The sequence below is a fragment of the Pseudorca crassidens genome, chromosome 13, assembly GCF_039906515.1.
Source record: "Pseudorca crassidens isolate mPseCra1 chromosome 13, mPseCra1.hap1, whole genome shotgun sequence".
Classification (NCBI taxonomy): Eukaryota; Metazoa; Chordata; class Mammalia; order Artiodactyla; family Delphinidae; genus Pseudorca; species Pseudorca crassidens.
The window spans coordinates 26324037-26337024 of NC_090308.1; the positions used below are offsets into that span (position 1 = coordinate 26324037).

The 12988-nt window shown below is 36.6% G+C and overlaps 1 protein-coding gene across 1 annotated transcript in view; it reads right to left on the reverse strand.

The window, feature by feature from the left end:
- PEX7 (peroxisomal biogenesis factor 7) overlaps positions 1–12988 on the reverse strand; it is an 86296-nt gene that overhangs the window by 12334 nt on the left and 60974 nt on the right. The window contains exon 9 of the mRNA XM_067701963.1: positions 12697–12796. Coding sequence (XP_067558064.1) covers positions 12697–12796 — 100 coding nt within the window. The remainder of the gene's footprint in view (positions 1–12696; positions 12797–12988) is intronic.

Sequence of the window (12988 nt, forward strand, 5' to 3'; positions counted from 1 at the left end):
CTGAACCACTATGCTATACACCTGAAACTAACACAATATTGTAAATCAACTATACTTCAACAACAAAAAAAGAATAAATGAAAAACTAAAAGTTCTAGCTTAAAGGTTACTAAATTGCATTATAAGTCCTCTGATGAAACTCTTAATCTTTTGAGAGAGGCTTTTTTCTGGCTCCTGTCTGACTCCCGTCTAGGGTTTCTTGAAGGCTGGCTGCCAAGGCCTATCTTGTGTGACCCTCTCCCCTTGCGGTGCTGTGCATGCAGACACCACAAGGTAGGAGCCTCCAGTCTCTACATCTTCTGCAAGGATATTCAAGTAGAAAACTTATTTCTTAACCTGCAAGCCCCACTGCAGTACATTTCATCCCTATCTCCCCTAAGTTTCCTTTAATCTGAGATCAAAACACAAACCTTTTCAATAAAACTCAAAATGAAAGTTATCGACATTACAGGAAAAATGGTTTGTCAAAAAGTTTTATACTTCTTTGTTTAGTGTAAAGTTTGAAGACAGGATCAGCCTTTTTCATTATTATTTTTAAAAGCTGCTATTTCCTAGGGTAGTGGAAAATAATTAATAGGATAAGAGTCCATATAACTTCTATTTTTAGTTATTTCAATTTTACTTTGAACAGCACAATAGATATTTCTAAGTTTTAAGAATAAGCACACTAATTAGAAATATGAATTTCTTGCTACTACCCTAATATGTCAATTTCTTTAAAACATATAATGAAACATTCTTGAAAAACTGAATAGAAATTTATTATCTATCACTATAGCCCATTAATTTCTGAATACAGCTATAGTGTATACATCATGACATTGTTATACATGGAATGCTTGAGAGCAACTGTATTAAACAAATATTTTACCATTTCCTATGTGCAAAGTATTGGGCTAAGTTCTACAGTAGACCCAAGGGTATTAAAGAAACAAACCCAGTCAATAAGGAGTTTATAATAAAAATTTATCACTGATGGATCAAATAAGACTTGTCATAAAACATCCTCAATAATAATGATCCTATAAATGCAAATTTTGGAAAAGGAAACATTATAATGAAAATATCAGACTTTAAATACATGTATAATTTAGAAAATGAATTTATATTCCTTAATTTATCAATTTTCTCCATTTTATTAAAATGTTTACACATGCCACTGATAAGGTAACACTTCAAATGATTTAATATGGCTATTAATATAACAAAGAAGCCCTACAGACCCATTAAGAGATTTACTTTATTGACAAGTTTTCCATTTCCTATTTATCATTATACTCATTTCTCTCAATTTTGTGGACAATTGCTTTTGCCCTTGGGAAACTTGTTCAAACTACTATAATTATCTGTATGACATATGACCTCTTTAGCAAAAATGAACAAGAAAAATAAGCAGAGAGATGTAAAGAGAATGAAAGAAATCACAGTCAACTCTAAATTTTGAAAAAGCAGCCCAGACATTATGTTGCAATGTATTAAATAACAGGCTAAAGAAAATACGTCTTATTTACTCAACCAGCTTCCGGAAGGAAGTGACTACAGAGAAGAACGTGGTTTATTATGTTAATCAGTATGGAGTTTAAGTAAAAGTAAGGAAAGTGCTGACTAATATACTAAAAAAAGGTCTTTTCATTCATTCATTCATTCATTCAACATTTATTTAGTATATACATATCAGGGAGTTTGCATAAATTCACTATGTAACTCCTGACACATGGCTGGCACTCGAATATGTACTGAAATAAAAAAAGAGGAAGGAGAGAAGGAATAGAAGACCTTGTCCAGGACTTGGAAAGGCAGAAATACTTTGCCCAGGCAGAAGTGGAGGACAGTGAGGGAAAAAGTGGCAAACACATGGAGATCACAAATATTAAAATATAATTGGTATGAAATAGGGAGATTACATAGGATGGTTGAGAAATAAAATTAGAAAGCAACATAGATAATATTGAGTCTTGAAAGTAAGATTAACAGTTCAGACTCTACTATGGAGGCAATAAGCTGCCTCTTGAAAGTTTTCTGAGAGGACATGATGAGGATGACAATTTATCTATGTTGATTTGTAAATTAAAACTGGTATATAACTAGTATGGCAGAAAGTTAATGGCCAGACTAGTTAAAGAGCAATCACAGGAGTGACTGACCACGCGTTCCAAAAAGAGAAAGGCCTGTTAGGAGGCAAACGTAATATCTTTATAAGATGAAAAAGGCCTAAAAAAATGACAGCCGTAAGAAAAAAAAAACGTGTTCTGTTGCAAGAACATGATATGTCTGTTCATTTATTCTAGTCTTTTTAAAAAGTCCCTTAGTGAAGGTATATAATTTTCTTTATCTAAAGTCCTGCACATTTAAAAATTTTTATTCTTCTATGTATCATACATACACACACATAGTTTTTGCCATGTAAAAGTAATTTTTGCCATTTTATTTTCTAACTGATGATTACTGGTATCCACATGGTATTCATTTTTGTATATCTTTAATGACCTTATTGAACACTTATTATTTTTAATAGGTTTAAAGTTGATGTTCTTGGATTATAACATTTGACAATAGTATGAAGTACAAATAATGATAAAATTTTCTACCTTTTAAAAATATTTATATTCCATTTTGTTTTCTCCTATTACTAATTGGCTACAATTTTTAGAACCATGTTGATTAACAGTAATAAGGGTGGCAAACCTCATCTTATTGCTGCCTTTAATGGGGCCATTGATATATTTCAGGTCAAGGACTAACAAAATCATACTTGCATTATGGAGAGCTCTCCCCATAAGCAGTGCTGAGAAATCAGTGGAATGATGGAAAGAGCTTAGAGACCAGTTAGGAGATTACTGCAGTCATCCATGGCAGAGATACTAATAAATGCTTATCTAAGGCAGTGGAGCTAGAATAGTATGGTCCATATTTCAGAGATATTGGTGAGGAAAAATTCATAAGCTTGATGCCCATTTGAATTTAGGGATGCAAAGAGAAACAAGAAAACTAGGATGCTTTCCCAGGTCTCTAGTCTGGCCCCATCATGCAATCAATTGACCATGTTAGGAATACTGAAGGATAAGTATATAATAACATCTATTGAGATCACACAGTAAAGGCAATTGGATAAACGGGTCAAGGATCACTAACATATAATTAAATGCCAACTGCAAGAAGAAGATGCATAAAAGTTAGAGGACTAAGACTTGTATATTGGAGAATATCTGCTTTTGGAAGGATGGTAAGGAAGAAACTGGCCTAAGAGATGGAGATATTTAGCAAACAGGTAAGGAAAACTGCTTAGCATGGTTAGCATTAAAGCAATAGGAGGGGAAGATTTTTCTTTAAAAAAAATTAACATTATATAGCTAAAAAAAGTCTGAGAAAAGGCTAACTTGGTTTTCAGGAGCTTTAACTAGTGACCTTTTGGGGCTTAATTGAATGATGAAAGGAAGACAGATGCAGGGGCTTAAAAGAGAGTGTTGACTTTGAGAAACTAAAAGCAACAGGTAAACTACTAATTCTTAATGTCTAATAATAGATGAGAAACTGAATTTACTGGTAGGGAGGTAAGACAGTGGGATCAAGTGAGTTTTGAAAATAGAGAAAAGAACTGACTGATGGTCTAAAAACAAAACAAAAACCAGTGGATTATTGACCTGGACGAAGAAGCCAATGAGAAAATTAGGAACCTAATGGAAAGGGGAAAAAGAGAGATGGAACATAAATATTTTGAGGTGATAGAACTGGAAGAAGATATTCATTCTTGTCTATTTTAACAATAAGATAAGAGGTAAGGACAAATGTCCGGAGTGTTAATGATACTGCAGAAGGTTGAGAAACGATACTGTGGAGAATGGGTTACAAAATCAAAAAGACTTCATGGGCTTCCCTGGTGGCACAGTGGTTGAGAGTCCGCCTGCCGATGCAGGGGACGCGGGTTCGTGCCCCGGTCCGGGAAGATCCCACATGCCGCGGAGCGGCTGGGCCCGTGAGCCATGGCCGCTGAGCCTGTGCGTCCGGAGCCTGTGCTCCGCAACGGGAGAGGCCACAACAGTGAGAGGCCCGCGTACCACATAAAAAAAAAAAAAAAAAAAGAAAAGAAAAAATCAAAAAGACTTCAGAGGTAAGTTGAGTAGGACCAAGAACCCAACTGAAGTTTTTTTGAAAAGTAACTTGTTGTGTGTCAAGTCTGCTGTTTTTTAAGCAATGCTCTATAGTCTAGAGAAAGAAAAATGAATAAGAGAGTAAATGACTGATTCAGGAATGAGAGCCCAGAGGCAGCAGAGGCTAAGGCATCAAAAATTTGAGAAGCTCTTACTGCAAGGGCAGCTCATGCAGTGCAGGGGGCAGTAGACACAGGGTTACACCAAGATCCTACGGAGCTGGGCCTGGGGAAGGTTTTATGGCTGGGGGAAAACAATCATTTGTTATACAGTTTTAAGCTAAAAATTACACAATTATGAAAGCAACAAAGAGGAAACAACAGAGACTAATGCCTGAGGACACTGGGTGCTTCTGGCACGTGTTCTTTTCAACTCTAAAGCTAGTCTGCGACAGATGCAGAAAATATCACCTCAGATTAAAGGTGAACAGGACACATATATCCTAACTACCAGTAATGATAGCCATCTTCAAAATATGATTTTACAACCTCATACTGAGAATTTTAAAATATTTTATCCACTGTCAACCTGTAAACGTGATATCTAAGATTGTGGAATAGGGATCTGAATCAAAACATAAGCTGAATTTTTAAATGGTACCCTAATATTTTTGCTGTTGTTTCTTTATTATTTTATTTTAATTGAGATAGAACTGCCATATTTTATCAGTTCCAGGTATACAGCATAATGATTCTATGTGTGTGTGTATATATACACACACACACACACACACACACACGCACATATTGCTAATATTTTTTTTTTTTTTTTCGCGGTACGCGGGCCTCTCACCACTGCGGCCCCTCCCACTGCGGAGCACAGGCTCCGGACGCGCAGGCTCAGCGGCCATGGCTCACGGGCCCAGCCGCTCCGCGGCACGTGGGATCCTCCCAGACCGGGGCACGAACCCGTGTCCCCTGAATCGGCAGGCAGACTCTCAACCACTGCGCCACCAGGGAAGCCCTGCTAATATTTTTTACTAAAACATCAGTAAAGTCAAATATACATTAAAAAACACACCTACAGGGCTTCCCTGGTGGCCCTGCTAATATTTTTTACTAAAACATCAGTAAAGTCAAATATACATTAAAAAACACACCTACAGGGCTTCCCTGGTGGCCCTGCTAATATTTTTTACTAAAACATCAGTAAAGTCAAATATACATTAAAAAACACACCTACAGGGCTTCCCTGGTGGCCCTGCTAATATTTTTTACTAAAACATCAGTAAAGTCAAATATACATTAAAAAACACACCTACAGGGCTTCCCTGGTGGCCCTGCTAATATTTTTTACTAAAACATCAGTAAAGTCAAATATACATTAAAAAACACACCTACAGGGCTTCCCTGGTGGCGCAGTGGTTGAGAGTCTGCCTGCCGATTCAGGGGACACGGGTTCGTGCCCCGGTCTGGGAGGATCCCACGTGCCGCGGAGCGGCTGGGCCCGTGAGCCATGGCCGCTGAGCCTGCGCGTCCGGAGCCTGTGCTCCACAACCGGAGAGGCCACAACGTACCACAAAAAAAAACAAAACAAAAAAACCCCAAAAAACTACACCTACAGAACTAGTTTAAATCAGAACCAAATCTAAGCATCTTACACTGAAACAAAATGAAAAAGAGAGTACTTATCTTTGGGAAGGAGAAAGGGGTATAAGATTTGGGAGGAAACATGAGTGGGCTTCTTGGGATGCTGGTAGTGTGTTCCATACTTAACCTAAATGGTAGTTACTCAGGTATAGTTACTTCTTGATAACTTAACTGAGTTGCACACTTAAAATATGTGCCTTTTCCAATATGGGTGTTACACTTCAAATAAAAATTCCTAAAAAAGGGCTGAAAAGAAACAAGTTAATATGGTATAATTGAGATTGCTTCTAGAGTGGCAAAACCATGGGTAATCTTTTTTCTTTCTTCTAAACATAATTTTCCAATTTCATCATGGGGAAAAAAGATAAATTTATTAAACACATAGATGACATGTCTTGGAATGAACTAATAATGCCTACTTTAAAGGGGATTTAAAAGAGAAATAACTATATTCCAAAAGGAATGTGTAATGATATATAAACCTGTACCCAGCTTATAAATACTAAACTAAATATCCATGAACGTTCAAAAGAGCAGAGTTGATACTGCAGAGCACAAAGTCAGGGATTCTAAAAATACATTAATACAGAAAATCCCAATTATACAAATGGACATATTACAGGTCTAGAATCATAAGCCTAAAAACAGAAAAAAAGGTTTCCAATGTAGAGATAATGATAAGAAAGAAAAGAGAAAATGCCAGATCAGAGGGAAAAAATTCAAAGAAAATTTTTCTGAAGTGAAAGATGATTTCATCCTGGTTAACAAGAGGGCACAGAGTATTTCTCAGCAATTACCCTTAAAGAATGACCCCAGACACCTATTTGTCAAGTTTTAAACCTTTAAAGACAAGATCTTACACTCTGTCAAAAAGAAAGAAGGTTATAATACAAGAATGTCTTTGGATCTCATTTTTCAGATCTCTAAGAATGGAGAAGCTAAAAAGAAAAATATAAAATTATAAATACAAGAAAAATCTCTTTTAAGACAGGGAATATATTAAGACATGGGAGCCCAAAAGTAACATCAGCAAAGTCTCACAGCTGTTAAGATCACCACAGAGGTGACACATTTTTGAAAGCAGATGGAAAGGTACTTTCTAAGAGGTGAGAGAAAGATACTTTCTAAGAGAATAAGCTATGAACAAAGAGTGAAATTAAATTAACATGCAACAAGTAAACTTGAATACATATTTGTGAGAATAAAGAATAAATATTATATGTCAAAAATAACTTAAACTATCAACTATACCAACAAAAGGTTAATGTGGTAGATTTTAAATGGCTACAAATTCTTTGCAGCTACTCCCAACAAGACGTGGAGTCTCTCTGTCACTCTCTGAATCTGAGCTGGCCTTGTAACTTGCTTTGCCACAGAAGGAATGCCGTGTGACTTCAAAGTCTAGTCCTGAAGACACCTTGCAGCTTTTGCTCTCGTCCTCCTGGAAAGCTACAATGCTAGGTGAAGAAACCTGAACTTATCTAGAGACACATGGATCAGAAGACAACCAGTGCTACACCTACACATCTATGTGAGGCCATCTTAGACCACCCAGTCCTGGTTAAGCCACCAGATGACCAGAGCCACATGAGACACCAAGAGAGGAACTGCTTGGCTGAGCTCAGCCCAAATTGTTGACTCACAGAACTGTGAGCAAAGAAAATTGTTGTTTAAGCCAATAAGTTGTGGGGGAGTTTGTTATATAGAAATAGATAACTGAGATAAAATAAGTGAGAAAAAAATAGGGAGATGCACTAAGAACTTGATTCTTACTTCCCCTAGAAAGGAGTTTAATGTTACTTGGTAAAACTATACATTAATAATAAAAATAAATGTTTGGGTTAAAATGTGTTAATGTTAGATATGTTTTTTTAAAAAAACATACTGGTTGGGATCATGATCTTAGTTTGAAAGGAAAGTTTAAAGTCCAAGACACAGTATAAATAAAATGGAGAAGAACAGGATAAACTAATCACTGAAAATGTTATATAGAAAGTAACCAAATCCTAGAACTTGGAGTCAGAAAACCTCTTCTTCAAACCCTAAATCTGATAGGTCACTAAATCTTGACCTAGTCTTCTCAAAGTCCCTCACATATCTATCACTTTTAATGTCTTTTAATTTCGGTGTTTAGACCATTTACATTTAATATAATTGTTGAAATGGTTGGATTCAAAGGTTTCCACATATAAGATCATGTTATCTGAGAACAGATATAATTTTACTTCTTTCTTTCCAATTTAGACGCCTTTTATTTCTTTTCCTTGACTAATTGCTCTGGCTAGGACTTCCAATATTATGTTGAATAGAACTGGTAGAAGTGAACATCCTTGTCTTATCCCTGATCTTAAAGAAAACGCTTTCAGTCTTTCACCAATGAGTATGATGTTGGCTAAGTGTCATTTTTCTATGTGGCTTTTATTATGTTGAAGTAATTGATTTTTAAAATAAGCATTTCCACCATTGGCTTATTAATGATAGCTCTTTTTAAAAAATTTCTTAGAGGGCTTCCCTGGTGGTGCAGTGGTTCAGAGTCCACCTGCCGATGCAGGGGACATGGGTTCACGCACCAGTCCGGGAAGATCCCACATGCCACGGAGCGGCTGGGCCCATGAGCCATGGCCCCTGAGTCTGCGCATCTGGAGCCTGTGCTCTGCAACGGGAGAGGCCACAACAGTGAGAGGCCCGCGTACCACAAAAAAAAAAAAAAAAAAAAAAATTCTTAGAGGTTACCATAGGGCTTACAATATACATCTTGAATTTATCACAATCTACCTTCAAATCGTATTATAGCACTTCACATGTAGTAATGCCTTTACAATAGTATACTTCTAACTCCTGCCTCTCTTCCCTTGTTCTATTATTGTCCTACATTTTACTTTTGCATATATTAAAAACCTTACAATATATTGTACACAAATGTATTGAATACAATACTACTTTTGCTTTAGGCAGTTAATTATTTTTCAGAGTGATAAAATTAACTTAAACAGTGACTTGTATATTTACTTCATTTTTGCCATTTCCAGAGTTTTTTTTTTCTCTCTCCTTCTTTCCCTCCCTTCCTTCCCTTCCTTTCTTCTTCTTCCTTTTCTCTCCTTCCTCCCCTCCCTTCCCTCCCACCTTCTTTCCTCCCTCCCTCCCTTCCTCCTTTCCTTCCTTCCTTCCTTCCTTCCTTCCTTCCTCCCTCCCTCCCTCCTTTTCTCTCTTTCCATAGTTTCATGTTTTGGTCTGGGCTTATTTCTTTGCACAGAATTTCCTTTAACATTTCTTACAGCAGAGATGTGCTCTCAGCTTTCCTTTGTCTGAAAATTTCCTTATTTTCTCTTTATATTCAAATGGTACTTTCACTGGGTATAGCATTATGGGTTCACAGTTTTTTCATTCAGTACTTTAAAAAGACATTTCATCATCTTCTGGTCTATATGATTTATGACAAGAAGTCTGTTGTAATTCTTATCTTTAGTCTTCTGGATATGTTTCTTTTTTCCTCTGTCTGCCTTTAAAATTTTCTCCTTATCTTTGTTTTTTAGCAGTTTGAATATGGGTATGCCTTGATGTTTTGATTCTTTGTTTAAATCCTGCTTGGGTTTCTCTGGACTTCTTGGATCTGTGGTTTGACAACTTCTACTATTTTGGAAATTTTTCTTTTTTCTTTTTCTTGGCCATGACATGCAGCTTGCAGGATCTTCCCCAGCCAGGGATTGAACCTGGGTCACAGTAGTGAAATCACTGAGTCCTAACCACTGGACCGCCAGGGAATTCCCTGGAAAATTTTCTTTAAATACTTCTTCCCTATTCTCTCCTTCCTTCTGGACTCCAATCTGACATTGTCCCATAGTTCCTGGATGTTCTATTCTCTTTTACTTCCCTCATTCTTGTTTTCTCCTATTGTTTCAGCTTGGGTAGTTTCTAGTGACCTATCTCTAAATTTACTGATGAGTATATTGAAGGACTGTATCCCTTGTACTGTACTTCTAAATTTTTTCCTATTTTCATTTGACTCTTTCTTATATTTTCATCTCTCTGCTGAAATCCCTCATTTGTTCACACATGTTGTTCACTTTTTCCATTATATCCCTTTTGTATAGCAGCTGTGTCTTCTTCCTGTGCTTTGTCACAGGTAAAATAGTCCTAGTGTCCCATCTCTCCTTAGAGGAAGGGGTCAGTCTCTCTTCGGATTTCAGGCTTCTTTTTTCCCTGCCACCTCAGCTCTCTGATGGGTTCACGAAGTTCTGATTTTATAGTTTATCTGCCTTTTTTCTTATTTTTACAGTGAAAAGATTTTCATCTTTTTACATCTTAGGAAAAATCAGAACTTCTTCCATTCTATCTCTCTTTTTTTAAACAGCTTCATCAAGGTATTGGGCTGGCCAAAAAGTTCATTCAGGTATTTCAGAAACATCTTATGGAAAAACCCAAATGAACTTTTTGGCCAACCCAATATAAATTAAATACCATAAAATTCACCCATTTTAAGTGTACAATTCAATGATTTTTTAGTATCATTACATAGCTGTATAACTATTACCACAATCCAGTTTTAGAACATTTCCATCACTCCCTAAAGACCCTTTGTGTTCATCTGCAGATAATTCCCATTCTTAGCTCCTTCCCCAAGTAACCACTAATCTCCTTTCTATCTTTATAGATTTGCATTTTCTGGACATTTTATATAAACAAAATTATACAATATGTAGTCTTTTGTATCTGGCTTCTTTCACTTAGCATAATACTTTGGAGATTCATCCATGTTGTAGCATTGGTATACCACATTTCGTTTATTCATTCACCAAGTTGATGGACATTTGGATTACTTCTACTTTCTGGCTACGAACATTCACATACAAGTCTTTATGTGGACATATATTTTCATTTCTTTTGAGTATATATCTAAGAGTGTAATTGCTGAGGTGTATGGTAAATTTACATTTAACTTTTTAAGAAACTGTCAAACTTTTCCAAAGTGATGGCAACATTTTATATTCCCACCAGCAGCATGTGTGATTTTCTCCTCCTTGAACTACTATTTTCTTTGAACTTCAAAGATACCATACTTTTATAGTTTTTCTTCTACCTCACTAGTCATTCCTTCTCAATCCCCTTTGCTGGAATTCTCTTCTTTCAGGCTTCTAGTTTTTTCTGAGCCTCTTCTTCCACATATTCTCTCCAGATAATTTCACTCTGCCCCCAAACTTTTGAAGCCATTTATATGCTAAAAATTCCCATATTTGTGTCTCTAGCCCTAAACTCTTCCCTGAGGTGGACAGCCTCTATCAAACTGCCTATCTCCATTTGAATGTCTAACAGAAGACATCTGAAACACAACTCTTGATTGGCTGTCTCCAAGACCTGGGTGAGGAACTGCCATGTGTCACGGAGGCACATGTGTTGCCTCAGGCCACAGTCTGGGGATCATAGAGATGGGTTAATAGAAATATACGAGAAGGAAGATATCTATTTAGGGTCATTTTTTGGGTATTGCCATATTTCAATAGGTACGTTACAACTTTTTTAAACTGGGCTAGCAAACAGGTATAATTATTTTATTAAAAAATCATCTATAATAAATGTTTTTCTCAGAAAAAGAACTAGTACATTTAAAGCACATTGTATACACATTAAAGATAATGCCATTTCACCCCTCACTATTTCAATTTGTTCTCCTCTTAGATGCTGTTAAGTCATTTTCAAACAATTATTCTAATGTAAATGAGAATATTCTAATGTCTAATGAAAACATTTTAAACTCAGAATTGTCTTGAACTCCTAAAATAAAAAGAAACCCATGGGCTTCCCTGGTGGCGCAGTGGTTGAGAATCTGCCTGCCAATGCAGGGGACACGGGTTCGAGCCCTGGTCTGATTGAAGATCCCACATGCCGCGGAGCAACTTCATGTGATTGAAGATCCCACATGCCGCGGAGCAACTAGTCCCATGAGCCACAATTACTGAGCCTGCGCGTCTGGAGCCTGTGCTCCGCAACAAGAGAGGTCGCGATAGTGAGAGGGCCGCGCACCGCGATGAGGAGTGGCCCCCACTTGCCACAACTAGAGAAAGCCCACACACAGAAACGAAGACCCAACACAGCAAAAATAAATAAATAAATTAAAAAAAAAAGAAGAAACCCATGTATTCACTTAAACTTAAGAATACAGTATTGAGAAATGTAATTTGCTTTTTGTCTAACTTCTAAAATTTATCATAAATGCGTAACTTCTTGGTCATATTGTAGAATTTTCACGTATTACTTTGTTCCATTGATATGTTGTTTTCACATAGTCTGTATTATAAAGCATCTTATCACTCAACATAGTCCAGTGTTTCTGACCTGAGTTTACAATTTTCAAAACTGAAACTGCTTTTTTAAAAAACTTGAAGAATATTTAAAATCTAAAATATTGACTCTGAAGTTCTCAAGAGAAAGAAAGGGCGGAAATATGAACTTTAGTAATTAAAACAGTTGCCACTCTCCTCTACTTTGTTCTTCACGTAAAGCCTCTCTTCCAACGTGGGGTGTGGAGATGAGGGTGACAGTCCTGACAGGGAAATGACCTGCCCATCATCTCAAATGCTTAGCAGGACAGCTGAATCCAGGACCACACACTCTTGACTCCCACCAACCTCTGGGGACAATCCTTCCTCATTCCATTCTTCTCTTGTTACCCATTGGAAGAGGTCTACAATGTTAAGCACAATATTTTTGGGGAAGTTTCCTTTTCCTCTCAGACAAGTCAATCTCTCAAAAGGAGAGAGGTATGCCAAGTTTCTGGATACCTCTTCTTCCCTAGTATTTCAAATGCTCAAGTTTATACAGCAAAAAAGATCAGGTTTACTAAGTAAATGTACTTTGCCCTGCCCTAAAGGCAAGACTCTTGTTCATAAAAGCAACACATGCCACACGTAGAGCTATTTGTAAACTGTATGGGTAGAAAAAACATGTGGCGATTGATCCATTACCTGAGTAGGACTCTGAAGACTTAAATCTAAACCACAAGTAAATTCTGTATGATGTTCCACTGTTTCAAGAAGAGGGTCAGGTTTTGAAAAGTTCCAGAATCTGTGAACATAAAGAAAAAGAAATAATTTAAATATTAAAACTACAAAAAATTTTATCTAAGAAAAAATAGATATTTAACATAGCAGATTTCATCAAAACAGGTTCAATCAATACATAAATGCAGAGCCCCACTACTAATGTACATTTAAAAATCTAATAAGGAAAAAAATGTGCTCTTTTCTACTGTATATA